Source organism: Meles meles, chromosome 2 (assembly GCF_922984935.1).
Source record: "Meles meles chromosome 2, mMelMel3.1 paternal haplotype, whole genome shotgun sequence".
Taxonomy (NCBI): domain Eukaryota; kingdom Metazoa; phylum Chordata; class Mammalia; order Carnivora; family Mustelidae; genus Meles; species Meles meles.
In genome coordinates, this window is record NC_060067.1 from 192,723,017 (window position 1) to 192,747,546 (window position 24,530).

The 24,530-nt window shown below is 53.3% G+C and overlaps 1 protein-coding gene across 1 annotated transcript; it reads right to left on the reverse strand.

The window, feature by feature from the left end:
• Positions 1-723: 723 nt before the first annotated feature.
• On the reverse strand, positions 724-16,850 carry DUSP4 (dual specificity phosphatase 4). Its single transcript, XM_045998220.1, has 4 exons — positions 16,003-16,850; positions 6,658-6,803; positions 5,396-5,615; positions 724-4,747 (listed from the first exon to the last, which is right to left on the reverse strand). The coding sequence occupies exons 1-4, from the start codon at positions 16,433-16,435 to the stop codon at positions 4,362-4,364; spliced, it is 1,185 nt and encodes a 394-aa protein (XP_045854176.1). The 5' UTR covers positions 16,436-16,850; the 3' UTR covers positions 724-4,361.
• Positions 16,851-24,530: the final 7,680 nt, after the last annotated feature.

Here is a 24,530-nt window from a genome sequence, read left to right on the forward strand (position 1 = left end):
AACTTTTCAAATCATATACCTCATTTCTTCCATGGGCTGATCACACTGGCTAGTTCTTCCAGAAGGTTAAATTAATGGTGATTCAGGGGAGATGCATGTTTACGGATATGTTTTCAGTTTAGTTTGGAAAATCTGTACCAGTGGAATCAGAGCAGCACTGAGGGGCCACTGACTTGCATCCATGTATCGTTTCAATCTGGCCTTTAAAATATCGCTAATTTCCATGATCCTGATGAAACACGAAGTCACTAAAATTTCCTAAGAGTCTGTGTGTGTGAGCCAGGCAGGACCCCTTGTTATCGGTGGGGTGGGGTGTCCCAGCGGGCATAATGCCTTATATATTCTCCTACTATAGCCCTAATCACCTTGTGATTAGGCTGTTTGATTGACTTCTCCCACAAAAGAGCCATTCTTGTGACTCCATCCTGTGCCTGGACCAAAATAGGTCAGAAGAAGGACACTCCCTGTCTCTTATTGTCCCAGAGAAACCAGGTTCTTAAAGATGCAGATGAGCCTGTTCCCCCCACTATCTTCAGGTGGTGGTCAGGGAGCAAAAACAGGGCCATTGGTTTTACTAGCCACCATCTTACCATCACCGTCATGAAGGACACAGGATCATCCAACGCCCCAGACCTCCTTTCGCTCCCTTCCAAGCCATCACAGCAGTGCCGTTTCCAAGGAAAAGATAAACCAGGCCAGACATGGTTGAAAATGTATTTATTTTCCTTCAAATGATCTTTGTCAGGCAATAAATAAAAAGACATGTTGACTCTTCTAAAAAACGAAACCAAACAAAAAATAACCCCCTAAACTATATACATCCTACAGAAGTACAAGCATTATCAAATGTAGAAATGACATCACTCTGAAAGACGGGGCTATTTACAAAAGTTACAAGTATTGCATCGCTCTGTCTTGAAGAAGCCTCTCCCTCATCTGACTCCTGAGCTCTGAGGACAGGCAGGGTGCTCTTGGGGGACAAGGGCATCTTCAAGAATAACGCCCCATTATCTTCCTTGCTAGACAGGGAGCATTTAAGGAGCAACCCCAACAACCAGACACCATATTCAGGTCCCTAACAACGCTCCACACATCTGCTGCCGTTCAAGGTCACCTGCTCCTTGAGCTCCTGAGAGAAACGATCTTGTCCCTCCACTGGGCTGGGATGGGCAGCAGGAACCTGCCAAGCCAGGGACAAACCCCTAGCTGTGGTTTCCGAGACCAGTGAGTTCTGTGTCACTAAGACCCCCCTCCAGCAGCACCTTGCCCTCCAGAGAGCAAGGCGGTTTTCTCCACCTTGGCAGCACATGGAAAGACCAGGGGAGCTTTGGAACATACGGATGCCTGGGTTCCAGCTCCAGAAATCCTGGTTTCATTGCCCTGGGATAGCCTGGTAGCAAGGTTTTCAAAAGTCCCCAGTGGACGCCAATGGACAGCCAAGGTGAACCACTGCTTTAATACAATGGGCTTGGCGGCCAAGTCCCATCCGAATCGACCATCCTACCTGCCTTCTGCCCACTTTCCCAGACTCTTAGAATTTCTCTCATGGCTTCTCAACCTCGTTGAAAACTCTGGAATCCAGCTGGAACAAGCACCTGGCAAAACGGCCTCGGGAGGAAAGGATGAGAGCTGCGAGTGCTCAGGCACCATTCACGGCAGCTTCAGCCTGATACTCCTCCATGGCAAAGTCAAGTCCATGACCCTCAGTGCTCCACAAACATCTCTGGGTCCCACAGAATTCCAGGAGGGAGCCGACCGCATCCCTTGGTCCCTAGAGAAGATCCAGGTAGCCAACAGCACCTCTGACAGGATCAGGGCAAGTGGCAATGTTTTCTGGACGTTAGGACTTTTGCCTCACCAGAAAAGACTCCACGGGAGAGATGCCGGTTGAAATCCACCTGGCCATTCGAGCTGACCCTGTAGTGGTGTCTTCATTACAGAGTTATTTCGAGTCATCAAAGAGGCTTCTTGATGGCAGAATTATGACCAAAAAAAAAAAAAAAAAAAAAAATCCCCTTTTCCGATCAAGCTAATTTCCTATTTTATCTCTGAGAGTTCTGGGACTCAGGCTGTTACCGAGTACAAAGAAAATGGCTTTATAAATAGCAGTTTGACACGGTGACAGAAAACTTGAATTGGAAAGCAGGGGAAAGACATGTCTGGGGCTGGTCCTGAGCTCCGATTGTCCGTGTGGTTGGAATCCAGTCTGGGAAAGCAGGACACACTGGTTTTGGCAACTGTACACTTATTCTGTAGAAAGTGAGTCTGTTCCAGGCTGGCTGCCCTTCCCTCGCCACAGGCCCCTCCCCCCTGCCCCCCAAGGTCTGTCTGCTTTTGGAACCCAGAGCTCTCGCAGCTGCAGAACTCGCTCGACCTCACTCATCACAAAACACAGAGCAACTTCTAGGAATCAAGAAAAAAATGGAACGGCCAACCTCGCCATCTCTAAATAGGTCCATTGTCTGGGAACTTCAACCCCTCACCTCTCCCCTACCTATTCAGCCAAGCAGCAGCCAGGGATGGAGGGGGCCTCTGGCTTTTCTAAAAACAGGAACCGGGAACTCCGGCCTCACCCAAAGACAGGGCTTGACAAAGGCAGGATGAGTGATGCCAACACAGGTTCATGTTTATGGAAGGAAATGTAAGGAACCTGGTCCTGTCTGGGATGCCAGGATGAGAAAGAGCATTCCAACGCTATTCTGACATCGAGGCTTGAAGTTATTTATGGATGAGCAAGAAAAGAATGTTCATTTCGATCTAGACTCACAAGGGGCTAAAAAAAAAAAACCAAAAAACACACCAAAACACAAAACAAAACAAAAAACACCAAAAAAACAAAACCAAAAACCCCCCAAAACAAACATGCTCTCATTTCTAGACAAGTCTGCAAATACCTCTAGGCGCACTCTGTAACAACACTGTTCCACACTACCACAAATGAAGTAACACGTAGCTTCCCTCCTCCCCCCCCCCAAGCCCAATCCACATCAAACATCCTTCTCCCTCCAAGAGCCTTATCTCCATTTGGAAAGGCCCCTTAAAATGGCATTAACCCAAGAAGGATTCCAAAATGGGAGCAAAGGATGCCCAGGGTGCCCAGGAAAGCAGCCCCGCAGCCAGCTCCGAAGTGAAGGGTCTAGCCAGCTCCTCACTCGCACTGTCTTCCGTTCTAGACGGGAAACACGATATCCAATCCCCTCTTCTTATTCAAGGAAGGGCCTTGAAAAATATTCGGCTACACCACGAATTTCAAGAAGACAAGAACTGGCTGCTGTACGTCCCTCTAACGTTACAAATACGGAAGTGTGCAGAAGACAAGACCGTGCTCCCAATTACCAGAGGATTCCCGTCCGGTTCATCTCTAGTTAGACGCTTGCCCTGAGGGCCTCACTCCATGTAGGACAATCTCAGCTGCACCGAATTTTCCAGAAGCACCTTTTACCACACAGCACTTATCCCAGAGGATAGACGAGTTTTTCCCGCAGGTCTGTGAGAAGAGGCTCCCATCGCCAAATTAAATCACTGATCTCAAGAAAAGGCTGTGTCACTGGGACCTAGAGCCGCTTTTGTGTCCCCTGTGCCTGGGAACCAGCTTCAGAGAAGTCAGAAAGCAGGTCCTTCCTTTCTTCCTCCTGCCACCCCACTCTGCCTGCTTCTCAGTGGCAACCAGTGCCCACTGACGCTCCCGCTACCTGGTCCGTACCTGGGAGATACCATCCGCCTCCTAACCACCTTGACCTTGGCAGGACATAAATACACCCTAAGCTCACCATCATCCCTAGGCTCCTTGCACTTACATACTCTGAGGAACTTCGTAATAAATACTTTTATTTTATTATTAAGCATCATTATCCACCTGTTGGTGACTTCACAAGGAAAACCATCTCCTGGAAGATTTCTTTAAAGAACAGAACCGCAACCAAAACCCGTTACAAGAACAAAAGAGAAGGAAGCACACAGAACCAGGCACTTCTGGCAAACTTGTTTTCTTTTTGTCCCTTTCCCACCCCCGTGCCCCCGCCTCAATAAAACCGGGTGGGCACGTTTTGCCAGGATCTGTGGGTTTCATAACTTCAAGCCTTACTGCTTAAAAAAATGAGGTAAGAAATTCCTATCTGAAAAGTAACACGGACGCACAAACCAAACCGAGGTCTTCCCTGCCCGCGGAGGCAGCCGTTATTGCTCTAGGCTGGAGTGTGTTGTGGGCTCATAAGGTGGATTCGAAGTCCTTATTGCCATTCTAGCTGGCCCCGCAGGAGGGCACGGGGGGGAGCCTGGCGGCCGGGCTCTCGCGCCAACAGTCCCCGCCGGCCCCCGCGGAGAGCCGGCGGTGGGGGGTCGGGTCGGGGCTCCCCGCGGCCCTAGCAGCTGGGGGAGGTGGTGATCGGGCTGTGCAGGTAGGGCAGGCTGCTGGGGGCCGCGTGCACGCCCACCGACACCGGGAAGCTGAAGACGAACTGCGACGTGGGCGTGGGGGTGGCCTTGCCCCGCTCCCGCAGGGGCCCCGAGGGGCTGGCGGCCTCCACGGCGCACGACGTGGCCAGCACCTGCGACTCGAACTGCAGCAGCTGCCCCATGAAGCTGAAGTTGGGCGAGATGATGCTCCGCCGCTGCTTGACGAACTCGAAGGCCTCCTCCAGCCGCACCCGCTTCTTCATCATCAGGTAGGCCAGGCAGATGGTGGCCGAGCGCGAGATGCCCGCCTGGCAGTGCACCAGCACGCGGCCGCGGCAGTCCTTCACCGCATCTGGGGCAGAGAGCGCGGCGCCGTCAGTGCCCTGCGCGCGCCCGCCCCGGGGTCACCGGGCGGCAGGTACGGGCAGGTGCGCGCTGGGGCGGGATGGCCCAACTGGGCAGGGGACCGGGGGGCGGGGGGGGGCTTCTGAGGAGTCTTGGGGGAGGGGCACTCCTATTCGAGGAATAACAGCCTTAGCTGAGGAGGGGGCGGGGAGAAGCCCACTGCCAGGGACTCTAGGATTCCTATTTTTGAGACTTCACCAAACAAATGCACTAAGCTTAGGAAAAAACCCGGGTTCAAGCGGGTGAAATCCCAACGTACCTCAAGGATTTCCATTTGCAGAAACAAAACAATGACCCCATTCTCCCTTTTTGTCTTCCTCCCCAATCCCCAAAGCCTTATCATCTAGATGATGATAAGGAAGACGGAGATGGCCAAGGAAGAAGCTGTTGGCTGGCTAGGCTAAGAGCAGAGGAGTGGGAGTCCGTCTTCCTATTCTCCTCCCCCAACAGCATCTAGGGGGCCGGCCTCCCTTAGAGGCAGAGGGGAAATGGGTATGCCCTGGAGACAGCGCTGCCTGAGTCCCTCCTTCAGCAGGGAGGACTCGTGGCTCCCTCCCAGCCTCCCGTCTGGGCGTGCACCCCAGCGCCGACCTACCGATGTACTCGATGGCCTCCATGAACCAGGAGCTGATGTCTGCCTTGTGGTTGTCCTCCACCGGGATGCACTTGTACTGGTAGTGTCCTTCAAAGTGGTTCGGGCAGTCAGAGGAGACATTCAGTAGGGCCGTGATCCCCAGGGCGTCCAGCATGTCCCTCCGGGCAGCGTGGTAGGCACTGCCGAGGTAGAGGAAGGGAAGGATCTCCACGGGACCCCCCTGCACCAGAAACGGGAAGCAAAGGCCCCCCGGGCATGGTGAGTAGAAGGCAGTCAGGAGGAGAAGGACGGGGACCAGGAGGGGGAGCCTGTCCGAGGCGGGCTTTCACAAGCCCTGGGGAGAACGCCGGGGGACATGGCCCTCCCAGCCTTGCCCTTACTCCTGCTGGGGCTCCCAGCAAATGGCAGACCCAAGAGGCTTCTCTAGCCTTTCTACTCAGCTCTGCTGTGAGCTGAGAAGCCAGGATGGTAAAGCCTGGTGGGCCCCACTCGCCGGTTCCAGTCGCCCGCCTCTGCCTGGATACCAGATGCCACGCGGGCCTTGCGTTGGCGACATTCATCTACACCTACTAATGGCCAGGCTATCTGGTGTGTGATGTGGGGACTTCTTGGGTCGGATACATCTCCAGGTGGCACACTAAAAACAGGTGTTACCAGCCTCACAGACAAAAGGAGGGGCCTTGGCAATATGAGGTAACATCGGCTTAAATTCGTGACATTTTCTGAGTCACATCAAGTCAGAAGATCTGGGATCTGGGAGCAGAGTTGCTGGACCCCATAAATTCACCCCCGTCCATCTAAACCGAAGGCCTAGAAGGAGTCAGCTCATAAGGAATACGGCAGCTTAAGCTGGTTTCCTTAGGGGAGGGAGAGCCGACCATGTATGTCCACTGGCATTTACAGTGGGCTGTACACAGAGGGGGGCCCTCAGGTCCCTGGGCAGCGCCTTCAAAGAGGGTGCTCTCTCGGCTTTCTTTGTAGCAGTTAGCACACGTCTGATTTCAGCAACCCTTGCCCATCTGCACGTAACTTGAGAGGCTAACCAGAAAGTTACGTCTTTGTATTTTTCCGAGTGAGGCTAATAAGAGGGAAGGGGAAGAATTCCCAGGAACAAATGCACCCTCCCTAACACCCCATCCAGCACTTGGGGTTCAACTACCTTCTCCCCAAACTGAGGCACTGCATCCCCAACCCATGAAAAGCCGCATCCTGGAAACAAGCCCCCTTGCCCCTCCCTCCCGGGCTCTAGGCCCTGAGTCTACCTGGTCATGCAGCGGGGTTCCGCAGGAGCTGCAGCCCATGTCCAAGGATTCAGCGGTGCTGGGGGCCACAGCAGGTGGGAGGGCTGCCAGGGCCTTGGTTTTGGAACAGAATTCCGGGTACTCGGAGGAAAACCTCTCATAGCCACCTGTGAAAGAGAAACATGTTCCGGTTAACGGGGTCACTAAGCCAGAAGAAAACCAGAAAGTACTTGAATCCTATCCCTAGACGGAGAACGGCTCTGAAGCAGGGGCTGGCTGGATCCACACTGGCCACCAGGTGGCGCTGTGGGCCCAGAGATAATGACTACGGAGCCTACAGAGAGCCCCCTTTGGTCCGGCTTCATCCTGAAGGCTGGAAGGAAAGTTTTAGGAACAAGACTTAGGTTCGGGATGCAGATGCAGAAAGGGGGTCGTGCGGGGGAGCATGCCAGAAGGGACCTTCCACAGCAGCTTCTTAGGGTGATGACACAGCACAGAAGACAGGATGGCCACTGTGGGTCTCCATGAACACAGAGGTGCCGAGCCCTGGGACCTACAATGAAGTCTGTCATCCCCCCAACTCCAGCCTTTCCTTTGGAGAGGTTCTCGAATGTGGGAGAGAAGGAAAAAAAAATTACCCTGGCACTAGCCCCTCTGGATCTCGGTAACAGAACAGATGCCAGTCGCCCGGCCGCACGAACAGCTGTTCCATCAACAAGGGGCCAGAATAAGAGGAAACGGGCTTAAATATAAATCCCTCTTGCTACATGCAGGTTTGGGGCAAGGCAGGATTTCCTGCCCTGAGAGTTGCTAAGCTCTGGAATGGTTATCTGTGGGATCGTCTTCCGGGGAAGGGAGGTCTTTTAAGCAAAAAGAGATAAAAAGCCAATTTCTCTGGAATAGTGTTAGGGACGAGCAGAAGAGCGCGGGCTGACCGGGGGTGGGCAGAGATGTAGATAGGCAGAGGGGCAGGGAGACACCCGGCGGAGACAAACGCCTGACCAGGATCGGATTCACTTGGGAGCTATGGGACGTGCCTTGGTGAGCAACTCAGCGTCTACTGTCCGCGTTTGGCCCTGTCCGTATTTTTTATTTTGCAGTTTCTGGAGGACCCACGGTGGATCATAAGTCAAGTCAGTAGGGCCTGCACGTTGTGGAACGACCCCTCTCACGGACCCGTTCACCCAACAGTCACGTAGGTAACGGCTAAACGTCTGGGTATAAGCAGTGTGGGGCCAGTGTGCCCTGGAACCATTCGTGGGAACCTTCCAACAGGCAGACATGTGACGGTGAGTCAATGACTTGCCCGAAGCCCACTCCCCCGCCCCCAGAAAACACTGCTTTGCGGAGGCAGGGAAACAGTTCTTCGCTGCATCATGAGGCTTCCAGAAACACGGTAGACATTTTTTCCTCTGAGCCCCAGTCTCCTGCATTCCCCTCCACGCCCTCCCTTGGGATAGAAAGGGCTGCATCCCTGGTCACCCGCCTGGCTGCTGCTGAGTCACAATGACCAGCCTCCCCGGATGGAAAACCCGCTCGGAGGGGCCAGGACAGGCAGTGTCAGGCAAGTCGGTGGCCCTCCTGGTCATCTTAGCTCAGGGGCACCCCTCCTACCCATCGGCACCCCTTTTTCCCGATAAGGCTACAAACCCGGCTGTCCCAAATGTAGAGAAGAGAGAATGCAGGGAGAGCCAGCAATGTCTTTAGCTGCGTGGCCCCAACACAGGACTCGGGAAACTTCCTCCCCTCTTGGAAGGATAGAAGGGGAAATGGACCAGTCAACAAACCAGTGGTGAACACCCATATGCAAAGCCATTACTTGTTACTCCAGACAATTCTATAGGATTTGAAGATTTTTAAGCAAACGACTCTCTCTGTTTATAGTACATAATTTGAGCTATCCAAATACATTTGGTTTTTTTTCAAAGAAATGTAAGGCCTGGGCAAGTGCCCTCCATAAGCTCATCACCTAGACAGGGAGACTAGCAGTGCCCACGGCAAGTGATCAGGGGAGTCCAGGGGGCCCAGGGCCAGGCTGCAAGGTCACAGAGGTCCTAGGATCACCCCACCTGCCCCCGGGGCAGGGGAAGTGGGAGGGGCCTCAGAGTGATTGACACAATGTTTTTCCCATGGCTGAGTAGGTATGGGCAGGGAACCCCGCGGATTCTCCTTCAGACTCACAGTCTGGGTTGCATCCCAACCCAAGAAATCATCAGCTGTGCAGCCTAGGGCTGTCATGCAACCTCTCTGAGTCTCTCCCTCATCTGTAAAATGTGATGAACCATCGGGGCCTGGCAGTGTGCCTCGAAGACCACTTGGGACAACCAGTGCTCTGCGCCTGGCCTCGGGGAGACGCATAATGAAGGCTTCCTCTTTTGGCGCCAAAGAGGGAACCCAGCATTACTGGCGACTTCCCAGACTTTGGACAGCCTTCTCCTCCTAGGCTTTACTGGTTTCTTTTCCACTCACAGCCTTGAGATCTGGTCATCGGACAGCAGGACAGGCACTGCCCTGTCCAGGACCTTTCCCCATCGGGGACGTCCACTGGCTCCTCAGAGCAGCAAAGGACAGAGGACTCCCGGGCCATGGTGGGCAGGGGGCAGGCAGGCAACTGGGCAGGACAGAGGTGACCTGGGAGCCAGACCAGGCTTGAGGGGGCCATTTGTCATCCACGCACCCCCACACCCAGACCTCTCCTAACAGTACAGAACGTGGGAGAAGACAGCATTAGAATGGGGCAGAAACATTACGACTGAAGTCAGTTCGCTCTGTCAGATCTTCAAAGAACAGGCAGAAAGGAACTGAGTGAGAAAGCAGATTAGCCCAAGGGACTGGAGCATCCCAGGGCAGGGGCAGCAATGAGAGGGTTTTTCCCTCCTGAGCTCTTGCTAGCTTTGGAGGATCCATTACAAGGAGCAGCACCAAAGGAGGTCCTTCTTGCAGGCCGATGAGCTGCACTGGTCCAGGACCAGTCCAATGAGTAGAACGCACAATGATGGGCAGGCAGGGTGCTGCGGCAGAAGCCTGCGAGTTAGGAAACCACTCACGCCCGCACCCCACGAGAGTATCCGTCCTCTGTGGCCATCAGCACCATGTTAGTAAAAATGATAGCCACTGTTTAGGGGAAAGGCTTACTGTGTGCCAGGCTCTTCCCAAACATGGGTCCAACCAGCAGCCCTTGAGGTGACTGGCCCTGATGTCACAGAAAAGAAAACTGCGGTTCAGGGAGACCCCCAAGTAAGGGGAGGGACAACATTCAGCCCATTGGTCTCGAGGCCATCTGCTAGGCTGGTCATCAGAAGCCCACCCTGCTGTGTCCCCATCTCTGCCTTCCTGGTGGTCCTTTTCTTGGGGGAGCCACAGACTGCTGGTTTCACCCCGCTGAAGACACAGAATTTTCAGGCAAAACCAGAAAGGATCTGAATAAGACACTCCTGACATTTCACCAAACTCTGCTTCTTGCCAGGGCTTTTCAGACTATAGGTTGTCACTCAGAAGTCATAATCAGCACATTTTATTTAATGCGATATAACAGAATAGAAACGTCTAGAATGCATTCCATTTAAAGGGGGTATCGAATTTTACAGAAGTCTGGTTTCAGGTGTGTCTGTATCCCTACAGGGTCATGATGTCAGGATTTCAGACCGTATCATCTTTAAGTGCCAATATATTTTTTTCAAGATTTTATTTACTTATGTGACAGAGAGAGAGAGAGAGCACAAGTAGGCAGAGAGGCAGGCAGAGGGAGAGGGAGAAGCAGTCTCTCTGCTGAGCAGGGAGCCCGACGCAGGGCTCGATCCCAGGACCCTGGGATCATGACCCGACCCGAAGGCAGCCACTTAACCAAGTGAGCCACCCAGGCGCCCCTAAGTGCCAATACTCTTGTGATCTTAAATATCACAAACTTTATTTGTAATCTACGAGCTGACAGCAGGTGTCTCTGAAATCTGCTTTTCGAGCTTCTGGATACAATCGTATGACACATACACCAATGACTTTCCACCTGTTCCGTCTGTGTCCAACAGAAGGTAATTCTATAACAGATACTCTGAGCAATTTTGACCCGTTTTCCCCGTGTTCTTAATAATAGACTTTCTAGTCTTAAAGCTCTCATTTTCTCATCTAAATTTTGAAACTTGAGGGGCTAGAGGAAAGAAAAGGAATATAATTCCTCCCCACACCATCCCCGATCAACTTTCTTGAGGAATAACTACCTCCATAGCTCAATTCCACACTCTTTCTCTCCCATTCACACAGTAACACAACTGTCACAGCTTACTGCAAAGAACGGCCCACTGGCTGCGCGTCCAGGCAGGGCTGGGACAGTCTGCATCAAAGTGTTCTAGAAGAGGCAGGCTGATGTAGTGCTGATCATATCACCACAGCAGGATCTCTAGTGGGGTCTGTGTGGGGAAAGCCAGTCATTTGGTGGTGACAGGGGTCATGGATCTTAATACGGCTGTCACTCTCTCCATTACCTTCTCAATACAATGTCACCCGTTCACAGACCAGGCTCCCGGACAGACAAGGGCTTGGTCTCCTGGGACATCTTATCGCTACAAGGCAGCTGATGCCCAGCAAGAAAGTCTGGGGTCCTCTGGCTTTGATAACTTCCCTTGATGTGGGGGTTAACTCCGTAATCACCTGTGTAAATCCTGAGCAGTGCTGAACGTTTTGCCTAAGTGAGCTGCTCGGGCTGGGACCCCAGGCACAGACCCGTGGTCCTGAGCCAGCTGGCTGACAATGACGCATTGGAGCTGGGTCTGGGTTGCAGTCCCTCCCAGAACTTCTGGGCTATCTGCTCCGTCCAGCAAGCGAGCTTCCGCTGCCTTCCATTGGAGAGTGAAGTTTTCTTCCTGTCAAACTGCCTTGGTCAGGAGGCAACTGCGTCCCAGTGAGGAAACTGGCTATCTGGTTTCAGATGTTCTGATTTGTTTAAAGGAATGTCTTGGCTCCTTAAGAGTGTGCTCCTTAAGGCACTCTCGGGGCGCCTGGTGGCTCAGTCGGCGAAGCATCTGCCTCGGCTCAGGTCATGATCCTGGGGTCCCGGGATCGAGCCCCACATCAGGCTCCCTGCTCAGCAACTAGTCTGCTTCTTCCTCTGCCTCTGCCTCTCCCCAGCCCATCCGCTCTCTCTGTCTCAAATAAATAAATAAAATCTTAAAAAAGGGAAAAAAAAAAAAGCCTCCATCCCGTACAGGCCACCTCTCCTATGAGCCTTGAGGACAAGCCCAAGGGAGCTGTGATGGGCTTAGTAAGGATCAAATTTTCACTTTCGATTATCCCTACACCTCATCTTTAGTTACTTTTGTTCGTTGGAAGCATCCAGTTCAAATGATGCAAAAAAAACAGCGAGATTGCTTCATTCGTTGTCATTCTTTGATGAACTGCAGTAGAAGTTAGAGATATCTATAAGACCTACCATTTTGTGTAAGTCTGGTGCCCTCAAGCCTTGGCTGTCATGGGCATTGTGTCCTGTTTGTAGGAAGAAAAGCTAATCCGTTTCTCTTTGGGTGGAGGAGGTTGGCAAACTTATACCCCTCCCCCCTGGAGTGTTGCTGTTTAACGCCACTGACCTGGGGGACTAGGATGGGCTGGGCAACTGGGGACCGAGAGAGACAAGAAAGGCACAGAGTGAGAGCAGGGCTGCTGGCCAAGCACTCCCCACTCCATCACTGGCCCTGCTGCCTGTTTCCTTTGGAAACTGTCATGTCACCATCTGTATGGTCAGGCCCTAGGACTCGAGCATATTTGAGTCCCAGCCTGGAGGAAGAAGCTGGACTATCTAGTTGATTGTCCTTTCTCAAAACATACCGGGACAACTTTAAACTCAGAACTCAAATAAAAACAGACAGAAGTCATGAGCTGTGGTAAATTTTAGACAGGAGAAAAGTAAAATAGTGTTGTTATATCTAAAATCTTTTGCATGAGACTGACTTACTGGAGAAGTATGAGAGGCAAAGAATGCCCTCTATTAGCATAAGAAAATGCTCTCTTTGTCTTTCTCTAATGACCAGGGTTCTTTATAACCCCAATCGGAGGATTTATGAAAGAAAGAGAAAAGGACTTCAAAGGAGATGTGTATTGTAATAAACATCTCAAAAACTGAAATTTCTGAACATTCCCTAAAAATGCCTTACAGGATTTTAAATAAAGGAAACTTAGAGGAGAAAGAAAGAAAGAAAAAAAAAAAAGGTTTAGGTCAATGAGAATCTTTTCCTAGCAAAAACACCAGAAAATAGAGTGATTTAGGTGATGGCTCTTAGCAAACCTTGGATACTATTAGGAAATGGAAAGTCTAACATTTACTCTTAACTGTGAATTCTTGCCTGTGGTGAGTGGCAGAAAGAGAAAACTGAGATTTTGAAAGACCGTTAGTTAGTTAGTTACTGGGAGAATTAGAGAGCCTTTGGCTGGGAAGGACAATGTAACTTCTGAAAATACTCTACTGCGTTTTGTCCCCACAGGTTGTCAGAGACCAACACTCGGGACTTCCGCTGGCTTAACGTCTGCCCACTTTTGCTCCATATTCACAAAATGAGACCTACACAGAGTCCCATTACGTGAAAAGTAAAATGAGCAACTCCAATGGGAACACAACCAGCCAAGCCAAAGCATCTACTAAAGATAATCTAAAGGGCTTTATGTCCCCCCTTCCCCAGCACTTCCGTTTAGTTCCCTGCCAGGGGAGTGCCCTCCTATGAACGTACATTTTCTCCACCAGAACTTAGGAGCCTTGCTTTCCTCTTCTAGCCCTGTGGGAGCAGACACTTCCTGGGTCCTTTTAGCCTCAATAGGGATGCCTTTTTGCTCAGAGGGCCAAGAGGAGGAAGAGGAACGGTGTTGAGACTTCCTCTCCTTAGCACATGTAGGAGAAGCAGCCAGAAATGCCCCTGTTAACCTGTTAGGCAGACGTTTTGCTATTGCTAGTGATCTAGCCCCTTTCCATCACCACCACCCACCCCTCCGAATTATAGGAGGCTGCTCCCAAAGGCTCCTTTCCTTAGAAGACAGTGAAACCTTTCCTGGCTCCTCCCCGGGCCTGTTCCTGCAGACGCACTGTTTCTACCTGCTGCCCAGGCCTAGACGCTCGAGGATGTGGGCTTGGAGAAGCCTGGTAGGAAGCCCTCCCTGCCACACCAGGTCAGACCACAAGAAGCAGTGCAAGCCTCGGGAGGAAAGAGCCCATAGAAGACTCCTTTTCCTTTGGCCGGGGACCTCGCCAACAGCCAGGGGTCTGTCATTTTACCTGGAGGAGACTGTCATTGTAGCCAGAGGCTCCTGTCTCACCCGAACCTGAGCCTGAGCCTGAGCCTGAGCGTCGCGCCTAGAGGCTAGTGCTGGGGCCGGCTGTCCGAACCAATCTGGCTCTGGGTTCTCCCGGCTCGACCAAGGAGGAGCCGGAGAAGGAAACGTTAAATATATGACTTCCCGCGCCGGGTCTTAAGTGTCCTCGCGCCCGTTAGTCCAAGGGCCAAGGTCCCGAGCTGCTGCTCCGGGGCGATCCCCTCCGGATTTCTTCCAGGAAGAAAAACAAAACAAAACGCACCCAGACTCCACGTGGGTCTGCACGACCTCCAGAAAGGCCCTGGCTTCGGAGGCCCGCGAAGGAAGGCGCAGGCTTGGGCTCTAAATCATGGGGGAGAGTCCAGGGCAGCGCTGCACGTAGAACACCCCGGCCAGCCCGTGCCACTCGAGGAGCCCATCGCCCCCGAGAAATTTCTCTCCCCGTTGCCACGAACGCCGGCAGCGGGTAGGGGAAGGCGGGCGTGCTCGGCAGCCTCGCCGCCCACACCCGCGCGGGAGGATGCTGGACGTGCGTCCGCCGGGGGCTCCCGGGCACTGCTCGGCCACCAGGCAGGCGAGGCCCCGGGGTCCCAGGCGCCCGGCCTTTCGGTGCAACCCCTTCCCGGCACTTTCTCTTAAAACGCTTTGGGGAGAAGAAAGGAATATTAGGCTCCCTCGGAGGTGCAAAAGGCAGCCCTCGCGGAAACAGAAAAATCAGCAAAATCGCCTTAGTAGTTCAACCGAAGGTCAACAGCAGCATTTCCCCAGCAGCTGACAGGTCAAATGGCCAGGAAACAACTGCCGAGAACAAAGCCCCCCGCTGTTCGGCAGGGGCAAACCCGGCTCGCCTGCACTCAGCCGGGTTGTTGTGCTTTTTGGAAAGGACGGCGGGGAGAGATTTCCGCCCCTCCTCCCGCCACCACCTCCCCTTCCTCTCCCGCGAGCAGGTCCGGAGGGAAAAGGAAAGGAGGAAGGAGGCGAAGGGCGCCCGCAGGGAAAGGAGCGGCTCTTTAAAGGCCTGGGTCTGAAGCGCCTCACGGGTTCGAAGGCAGTGACCGGACGCGGGCGAAAGAATGCGCGGAATGCGGCGGTGGGAGGCAGGGGCGCAGCGGCCGGGGCGCCCCTACCCACACCGGGTTCTGCCAGCTCCCCCTCGCGCGAGGACAGTCAAGGGCCGCGGCTCCAGCAGGCGGGGCAGGTGCGGTCGGCGCACCGTCCGTCCGATCACTTAGCCCGCGGTCCTTTGGGGGTTTCCGACTTCCCGATTTGACAAGAACTCCCGTCCCCGAAGAGTTGCGCCAGGGTCCGCTTAAAGCAAGCACGCGCCGCCAACAGATGGTCGAGAAGCGGCTCTGAACAAAAGGTCGTACGTCTCCTGGACCTCAGTTGAAGAGGCACCGTCCCATCTCGCGTTCCCCGAATACTCCGTCCTCCCGCCCCCCGCTCCGGGAGCTGGGGTCTAGCCCGAGGCGGGAGAAGTTGGCCACCTTCCAGGAGGAGCTAGGAGTTGGGCGGCAGGGGACGAGACACAGATAGCGCCGCACAATGTCCGCAACCCGATCCGCCTTTCTGCATTCACCGAGCGGTTCCCGCTTCGGCGCGCACCCTTCACCCTCTTCCCCACCTCTCGGGTTCTCGGGACTCGGCGCAGGGCCCAGGCGCCAAGACAACAGGCCTGACCTGGTCCCGCCCGCACAGTGGCACTGGGAAGCACCCCTCCACACACACACAAACACACACACACACACACCCGGACTCTAGGTGGGCAACGCAGCGGGGTCGCTTCGCCTAAAAGGCCTGACGATCAGTGAGGGTAAATAAATGCAGAATCTCCTTAGACTCCCGACTGGGCAGGTGACAGAGGAAACGCACCCTCACCGTCTCTGGGGACTTCAGGCGCTCACACTTATACACAAACGCACAAAACCCCTGCAAACCCATGCACACCAGCGCGCACAAAAGAGTGCGCGGGGATCCTCGCGGCCACGAATCCCTCCGGGCACTTCTTCGCTGGCCGAACCAGGCCGCCCAGCCCCGCTGAACCTCCCCTCCGGCTCGCGCCCTGGCGCCCGAGTTTACCTTTGAGCAGACAGATGTCGGTGCGCTCGGCGTTGCGGCGCAGCGCCTGCACTACCAGCGACACCGTGCTGTCTTCGCGGAGGCTCTCCGCGCGCGGGCTGCGCTCGTCGTAGACGATAACCGCGGAGTAAAGGCCGGAGCGCAGGCGGGCGCGCACCTCCTCCTCGGCGGGCAGGATCTGCTCCAGACTCACGGAGCCCTTGGCCCGCCGCCGCACGATGGTGTTGCAGCGCACGTTGACCGAGCCTCGGATGTAACCCGCGCTGTGCGCCAGGAACGGTCTGCAGTCCAGCAGCAGGCACTTGCCGCCGCTCAGCAGCCCCAGGGCGCCGTGGCCGCCGCTGCCGCCGGCGCCGCCGCCGTTCTCTTCCCTGTTCATCAGCCTTTTGAGCACGCTGCAGTCCATCTCCCGCAGCTCCTCCACCGTCACCATGGTCGCCGGGCACGCGAGGAGGCAAAGGACCCCTGGGCCAGCCGGGCTGCAGGAAGGGGCAAGCGGGGGCTAAGGGAAGCGCGTGCCGAAGTGGCCGCAAACTTGGCCCCCACAGCCTCCCACGGGCGGACCTCTTCTCCCCGGTCCCCTCGCTCCCGCCGTCTCGCGGTTACATAGCAGTCCGAGCGGCCTCGGGCGCCAGGCAGCACCGCGCGCGGTGCCGAGGGGGAGGCGGCGGCGGAGCGGAGTGTGTTTACGGGAGAGAACAGCGAGCTCCCTTCTGTTGTTGCCTCTGTTGTATTTTGCCGGTCGTGCTGCTCCCGCCGTAGCCGCCGCCGGCGCTGCGGTTCCGGCCGCTGCTACCCACCAGCAGCCGGAGCTCCGCGCACTGCCCCAGCCAGAGTTTCCTCTTTGGCTTTAGATGTATTAAGGCTCTTCTGCTCTCCCCCGGGAGGGGGCAAATTCATTACTACCTCCCGAGGCCCAGCCTCTTGCCATCCTGGGGCTCGCGCCCTCCCCCCGCCCTCCCGCGCCTGCTCCCCGCCCCATCCCAGCTCCCTCCGCCCCGCCGGCCCCTCCTCCGCCCCCTCCCCGCGCGTGAATGGAGTGAGGGCCGCTGGCGCCCAGTCATGGGAACGCGACGTCACAAAGAGCGGAGTAAACAGGGCGCTCGGCGCTCGCCGTCAGGCCCATTCATAAAACCGAGACCTAGAGGAAGAGGGAGGCGGCCTCCGACCGGCAGGCGAGCGGCGGCGCCGGGACTTTGTGAATGGAGCGCGGCGGCGGCGGCGCCGGTCACGGCCTGCCGGGTCCCGGGCTCCGCGGCGCGCTGCCCGCCCGACACCGGTCGCCGTGCCGCCAGCGCACCCCGCCGCGGCCACGCGGGTTCGGCGTGCGGAGCACGGCCAGCCGGGAAGCCGGCCTAGCGGGAGGCCGGGGCTCGGTAGGGAGGTCTCGTCCCTTTTAGCGGCCTCGCAGGTCCCCCACCGCGCGCCGGAGTGGAGAGGGGACCGTGGCCCCGCGGCCCAGCGGGCGCGGCCGGGGGACGTCCTCGGCCCCGACTTTCGGAGTGCGCGCCGCCCGGCCGGTCGTTTGAGCCGCGCGACCCAGCAGACGTTCGCTTCTGCATTAGCGTGATCGATTTTCATCCGAAGCCATGAAATCCGCCTTAGAGCTTCCCGAGGAACGCGGGCGAGCCCCCGCTTCCTAGATGAAAGGGAAAAGCCCTCCTGCCCCGAAGCCCAGTAATAGCGAGGTGTTGGGTTTGTTGCTTTACGACCCAGAGGCGGGCATTAATGGCCGGAATGTTGTTCCTAGGGAGGAAGGCAGGGGTGCCACTCCCGTCCACGCTTCCTAAAGCTGTTTATTGAATCCCGGTGGGGGGGGGGGGGGCGACGTTTTCGGCCTTCGGAAAAGTCCTCACCTCATCTTGCATACACGTGCATTGTTTTCTCGGGAAATGACAATTAGGGTCTACATTTGGTGAGAAGCTAGACCCTGAGAAATTGACGCGGGAAGGTCTCAGTAAGTTCTGGGGGCGAGTCCGTCCCTCTTTCCAGGTCGTGTAGCGTTCTCCCCGCCCCCGGTTTTACTTAGGCATTTAACTTCCCATAGGCCGCCTTTGGCAGGGGGTTGTGCGCGCCGCGGTGGGGACACGCCAGAAGCCAAAAATTATTCGCCCGACATCATGCCAAATCTTGTTAGTGAGAATTAACCGCCGGGCGGGGGGGCCGGAGGGTGGGGGCTGCAGGACTCGCTCGCGGCGCGGTTAGCAGCGGAGTCGAGCCTGCCTTTCCGGGTCCCGCCTGGAAGCACGACCCCGGCAGCGAAGGCCACCGACGCCGCGGGGTCCTTCCCGCCCCCAGCTCGGCCTTCCGCTGGGCCTTTGTTGCGGGCAGAGCGGCTCCCTGGAGTTCTCACCTCCCGGCCCCCAGAGCGCCCCACCCCCGCCTTCCACTCCCCTACCGGGCCTCCGGGGGGGCCTCCACTTCCGAAGCGTACCCCCGTCCCCTCCCCCACGCTCCCCTCCCTCTGCGCTGCAGACCCGCCGGTGTCCGGGTCAAGTAGTGGGATCTTCCTTTTCCCTCGGACTCCAAAATGGCTCAGCACGGCACCGCGAGGATCCGGTCTCTATTTAGAATTTAATATTGTGTTTCTGGTGTGTTTTTTTGTTGTTGTTTTGTTTTTTGTTTTTTTGCAATGGGTTCATTTTAATTGTCTTTAAAAAGCGCTACATATTTGAACACTGACTTTTACGAAATTTTGCGCCACAGACGCGCCGATCAGGCCCTGAAGGGGCCACAACTGCGCAGCGACCTAGGCGTCCGGGTGGCGGCCCTGGGGCGCCAGGCACTCGGGGTGGGAGGTCAGCAGTCCCAAGCTCCCTGCGTGGCCTCTCCCGCGGGGAAGGGTGTGTACTTCCTCCCGGGGGGAAAGGGGGCCTGTGTCTCGGTTTCTCATTTGCTGAGCGGGCTGTAAGGCTCTAAAGACTCGCTCTCACCGGTACACCCGTTCGGAACGTGCGCCCTGTCCAGGGGGCGCCCCCAGCCCCAACCCACCCGGGCCGCGTTCCTCTCCGGCGGCCCAGGAACCCGGCCCCGCCAGGCCCGCAGGCTGAGAGCTCTCTCGGCTCAGGAAGCGCCGACGCCTTTACCGGGGCTTGGACAGGATTTCTCTTGGAGGAGCCTCTGGGTCGGAGGCAGGTCTGGGCTAATTTCACTTGTGTGTCTGGAGCTGCGGAGCGTCTCTGAGCCACACCGGCCGCGCTCCGCCAGCCTTTGTTTCCCGGGCCCGACCCCCCGCCCCCCAGCGCTCACGTGGTCGGTAAATAACCTTCAAATCCGGGATTGGGGGGGGGGGGGGGGGGAATGCCCAAGGACAAAGGCTTGCTTTCTGCACCTGACAGTAATCCGTGGTGGCGAAGCCCATAAATCCCGCAGGCTATTCACAAGGAAGGTGGTGTGGGCGGGCGCGTGTGCGTGTGTGTGTGTCCACGTGTGTGTGCCCGCGCCTGCGCGCCCGCACCTCGGAGGGGAGCCGAGGCTCGGACTTAAATGTATTTAAGCCAAGAGCTGCTGTAATGACGAACGCGAATCCCTGATTTTTGAGAGATTAGTAATTTTTTTAAAAATCCTCTCCTCAACTCGGGAATGAGCCTTCGGTTGTGTGAATTTCAACAAATGAAATTTAAATTTTGTATTTATCCGATCCTCCCTAAGCACTCTAAATCATTTTTTTTTCTAATTTTTAATGTTTAGTATTTTAAGTGTGCGGGGCATTTGGGACACGGTTTAATGAATACAATGTGAGGGCCACCCGATACCGGCTGTAAAGATGTTAAAACTTGTCTCCAATTAATGCGCGGGCTGAGGAAGGGAAACAATCAGTTTACACAGGAACCTTGTCAAAACAGCTGGTCTATAAGGTAGATCTTGGAGAAAACAAAGGCGTTTGGTCGGGAGACATTGTTTGAATGTCATTTCAAAGTTAATTTAATTAAGGAAGGCACATGTGCAGGAGTTGGGGTGGGATTGCCCAAGGAGAGAGATTTTATTTATATTCAGCAGTAAACCTGGGGGGGGGGGATATTTTAAAAATTCACTGTGACATGTAAATCCAACTTCTCTTTCATCAGACAGTCCTTAGACCGACCTTATTAGTCACTGGCAGGCCTGGCAAAACCCCTGCTCTTGTTTAAGAATATTTCTTTCCAATTAGGAAGTTGTGTGATCTGGGAATTTAAAGCCCAGAGTCAGATCCCCAGAGAGGACTATCGCTTCTATTCTGGTTTCGATTCCAACCTCTGACTCACTGCCTTGTCCCAAAGTGCCTGAATAAAACTTGCCTGCAAACCCATTAATGAATTAATCAAGGTGTGTTGGAAAGAAAGGGTGTGTGGATTCCTGTTTCCTGAGCAGTGAAGGTACCTTGGTCCTTACTCTCACCGGGAACCGGAATGATCTGCGTTGCCTGGAACTGCTGGCTGGGCTTCCTAGATCAGCTGACTGCGGAGCTTCCCCTCTGGCTGTGAGAATGCCCAAAAGGACCGGGGAGCTTTCTCCTCCAAGCAGAAAAGTGTGTGTCCACTGCGTGCCCTTAGGCAACACGTATAAATGGAATTGAGGAATGCGGGTCCTTCCCTGCCCACCTCCGCACATCAGGTCAGAATTCAGAAACTGAAAGGTACTTCAACATTTAGACTGAACATCAAGCAGTGTCAAAAACATAGCCTCGGGCGCCTGGGTGGCTCAGATGGTTAAGAGTCTGCCTTCAGCCCAGGTCATGAACCAGAATCCTGGATTCCTGTCCCGCAAACGGCTCCCTGCTCAACAGGGAGTCTGCTGCTCCCTCTGCCCCTCCTCCTCCCCCTGCTTGTGCATATTTTCTCTCTCTCTCTCTGACAAATAAATACATGACATCTTAAAAATATATAGCCTCAAGTTTTAGTCCTGACTTTGTCACATTGATTTTCTATGCATAATACGGTAGCATTTGCTAATGATTTAAAATGCTAGGTTTCTAACCTTAGGGTCTCTGCAGAAAGGTTTTAATACATTGCTTGGTTCGCTGCTTTATTTGAAAACTACTGGATCTAGGCTATGCCTCTATCTAGCTTTGTGATCTTGGGCAAGACAGTCTCCTTGATCTCAGTTTCTTTATCCGCAGATAAGGAGCTGGGCCAAGGCAGTTTTTAAGGTCTAGTCCCTTTCCCACCATGTGTGGATCTGAGCAGGAGAACTCTCTTGTCAACCCCAAGGCCAAACTGCCACAGCTACCTCCTTTCCTTCCCTAAAGCCAGGCCGGCTACAATGCCAGAGACCAATCCACAAGACAAGTAATAGGCTCTTTTGCTCCTGGAGAGCAAAGTTGGTAGTTTTTATTTGTATGTTTTGTGCTAATGTCCCAAGCAGCTTGATAAAACTTCAGCCTCTCAAAATCAAATTTGGGGAACAAATACTTCTGCAAATAGGAGATAAAAATGGGCTTGACATTTTTGGGGGGAGAGGGAGGGGGCAGTCAACCCTCCCTCTGTGAATATTGCTTTGTTCATTTATTCAACAAACACGTTAAACTCTGGGGTGGAAACAAATTTGTCCAAAACACGGACTGTGTTTTCAAAGAGTTAATCGTGTACTTGGGCTAGTCAGGGCGGAATGTCACTGTATGTTACTGCAGGGCAGGAGCTAATATCATTAGGGAAGAACGAAAAGGGATTGCATACGGTGTGGGATTAGGGAGATGGATGAAAAAGGCCAATTGGACTAAAATGCATTTCATCTACTTAAATGTTATCCTCGACTTCTCTTTTAGGTCCTTTATCTTTTCTTTGTTAACTTTTATCCCACCTCTGACATTGATTCCGTCCTTGTGCCTTCTATCTTTTCCTTTCATTTGTTAACCTCTCTCTTCCCCAGTGGGTCTGCCTGCTAAAAATAGATGAGCGATTGGTCTGAAGCTATGAGAGAGCCAAGATGATGCAAAAGCTCTCTAGAAAATCTATGCTGTGGATAATGAGCCAATAGGGCCGACCTCTAACTAGTGCCAGTGACATCATCTCAAGCAAGTCGGTTGTTCTAGATCTTAATTTTACCATCTATAAAACTAGGGGAAAATAACAATTATTATTTACTTGTTTGGGGACCAAAAAAAAAAAAAAATCTAAATCACCTAAGGACCCAGCCTTGGTGAATGTATTTCCCAAACCAAACCCTCGAGTACATGCTCAGAAAAAATTTTTGGACTTATAAAATTATTTCTATAAAAATTCTTCCCAAGAAGTAAACATTAATCACATTTGTTTAAATAGTTTCTAAATCTTCTTTTACTGAAAGCCATAAAAACAGCCCCAAACTGAGACTATCATCGAAAATCTGGGACTTTGGGACATTACCTGTTCATTGGAGAAACAGGAAAAAAAAAAAAAAGGAAAAAAAAAGTTACAGAACACACATGTTGTGCCCCTTCTTTGCCATCAGAGCCCCAGGTCATCATCATCCACTAACATCCACACGTGCGTTCCATAGATAGTCCTGGACACAGTTCTTCTGGTCCCGTAAGTGTGAGGACTGTGTGTCCTGCCTTTCAGACGTTTATGCTGCTTTTGCTTCCACATCTGGCCTCACTGAGGTTTTCTTTGTGTTAACAGTTGATTAACTCTCATCATAGGGGAGGGAAAAAAATCTTTCCTATACCCTCTTGGGTTCATACCCAGGACCTGCAAATTAAACTGACAAAGGTTAACAGGAGAAAAGGCATTTAATTTTAATTGATGTTAGTAATTTTTTTTTTAACATGCACAGGGGCTTCACAGAAAAGAAATGAAAACCAAAGAAGTGCTTAAACTTAAGGACTTATATGCCATTTTAACAAAGAGCAATAAATTGTAGATCAATGACTGGACAAAGGAAAGGAGGATTGGGCTTCTAGGGCTGATAAATTATGGAAAGGCAACCAGGAAATATATGGGGGAAACTAAGGGCAGATAAAAGTTATTTAGTAAGGTTTATTTGTACAGGTTCATCTTGGTGCCCTCTGCGTCCCTGGTGATAAGGGTTGTTCTCTCCCTTCCATGGACAGGGAAGGAGACACTGGCACAAGAGAAATTTATGCTCTGCTTTTAGGCAGATGGGAAGGAGAGCAGAGAGCTCTTCTTCTTTTTTTTTTTTTTTTTTTAATTTATTTGACAGACAGAAATCACAAGTAGGCAGAGAGGCAGGCAGAGGGTGGGGGAAGCAGGCTCCCTGCTGAGCAGAGAGCCTGATGCGGGGCTCCATCCCAGGACCCTGGGATCATGACCTGAGCTGAAGGCAGAGGCTTTAACCCACTGAGCCACCCAGGCGCCCCAGAGAGCTCTTCTTATGTCTATTTTTTTTTTTTTTTTCACTTGCCTTCAGCTCAAAACAATCCTTATGCCAAAGTGGGCTATTTTGCAATGGTACGTTCCAATCCCCTCCACAGTCTTATCACAGCCTGACCAGGTGCTCAGAGAGGTATCAGAGTTCCAGCATGAGATTTTCTTGAGTGACCAGCAGGGCCCACTTAGCCTGTCTGTGGCTTTAGAAACCCTTAGTCATTTAGAAACCTTGAAGCCCTTATTTCTGAGTTCTCAGATAGACAGAAGGGAAAGAGGCCAAAAACCCACAATTCATGGATGCAAAACATCCATCTTATTTACAATTTTAGCAAAAAGCAAAAGGCTTTGACACTGCCTGACATTGACCAGCTCACCTCCCTGGGCAATAGTAGTTTTCTGTAACTGGAGCCTGAACGCCTCTCCCAGCCGGATGGGATACTCCGATCACCAGCCTTACAAAGGAGCAAAAGGACTCCACTCTCTCCCTCCAGCTTTCCGGTGGGCGGTGGCTCAGAGCCGCTCCTGCAGAATCCCAGCCCTACCTGCCCACGCACCCCCAACAGCTGCCTCGATTAGCCCGCACCACGCAGCTAGTCCTCCGACACTCAATTTCCCTCCATCTAATCTAATCATCTGTGTGATCCAGTTTTTGTCTTAAAAAAAAAAAAAGGATTTGGGCCATCTGGCATCAACATACAAAAGGAAAATAGCTAAATGTGCTCCATTCTTTTCCAGATAAGAATTGTAGTCTCTCTCTACCTTTTCAGTTGGAATTAGCATAACAATCCCCAGGGGTTTGCTCACTGTGGGAAATACCCAGGGTCCTCTTCAAGCAGCGGTTAATTACATTCTGCTATTTATCCCATTGATTAGAGGTTAACTAATTTGCACCCAGCCAACTCCATTTTTAATCAAATCTATTTCTCTTTCTCCCCAGAACCCCCTGTCCTGTATCCTCTACTGTCACACAGCCTTGAACTTCCCCCACCACGGAAGGAAGTAACAAGGTCTGGCGACTCTTCTGGTTGACCAGAAGTCCCTTTTGAAGGCCCGTCCGGTTGCCCCTGCTTTGCATCTGAGTTATATCCTCTCCAGACCGGGGTTTTATTTGGTACAGGGGCTAAAGACACGGGCTCTAGAGCCCCACAGATGTGGGGTTTCCAGGCTAACCTGGGCATTTAGCAGCTGGGGACCTTCGGGTAAGTTCTGACCTTCGCTTTTCACATCTTTTTCCACAGGAGC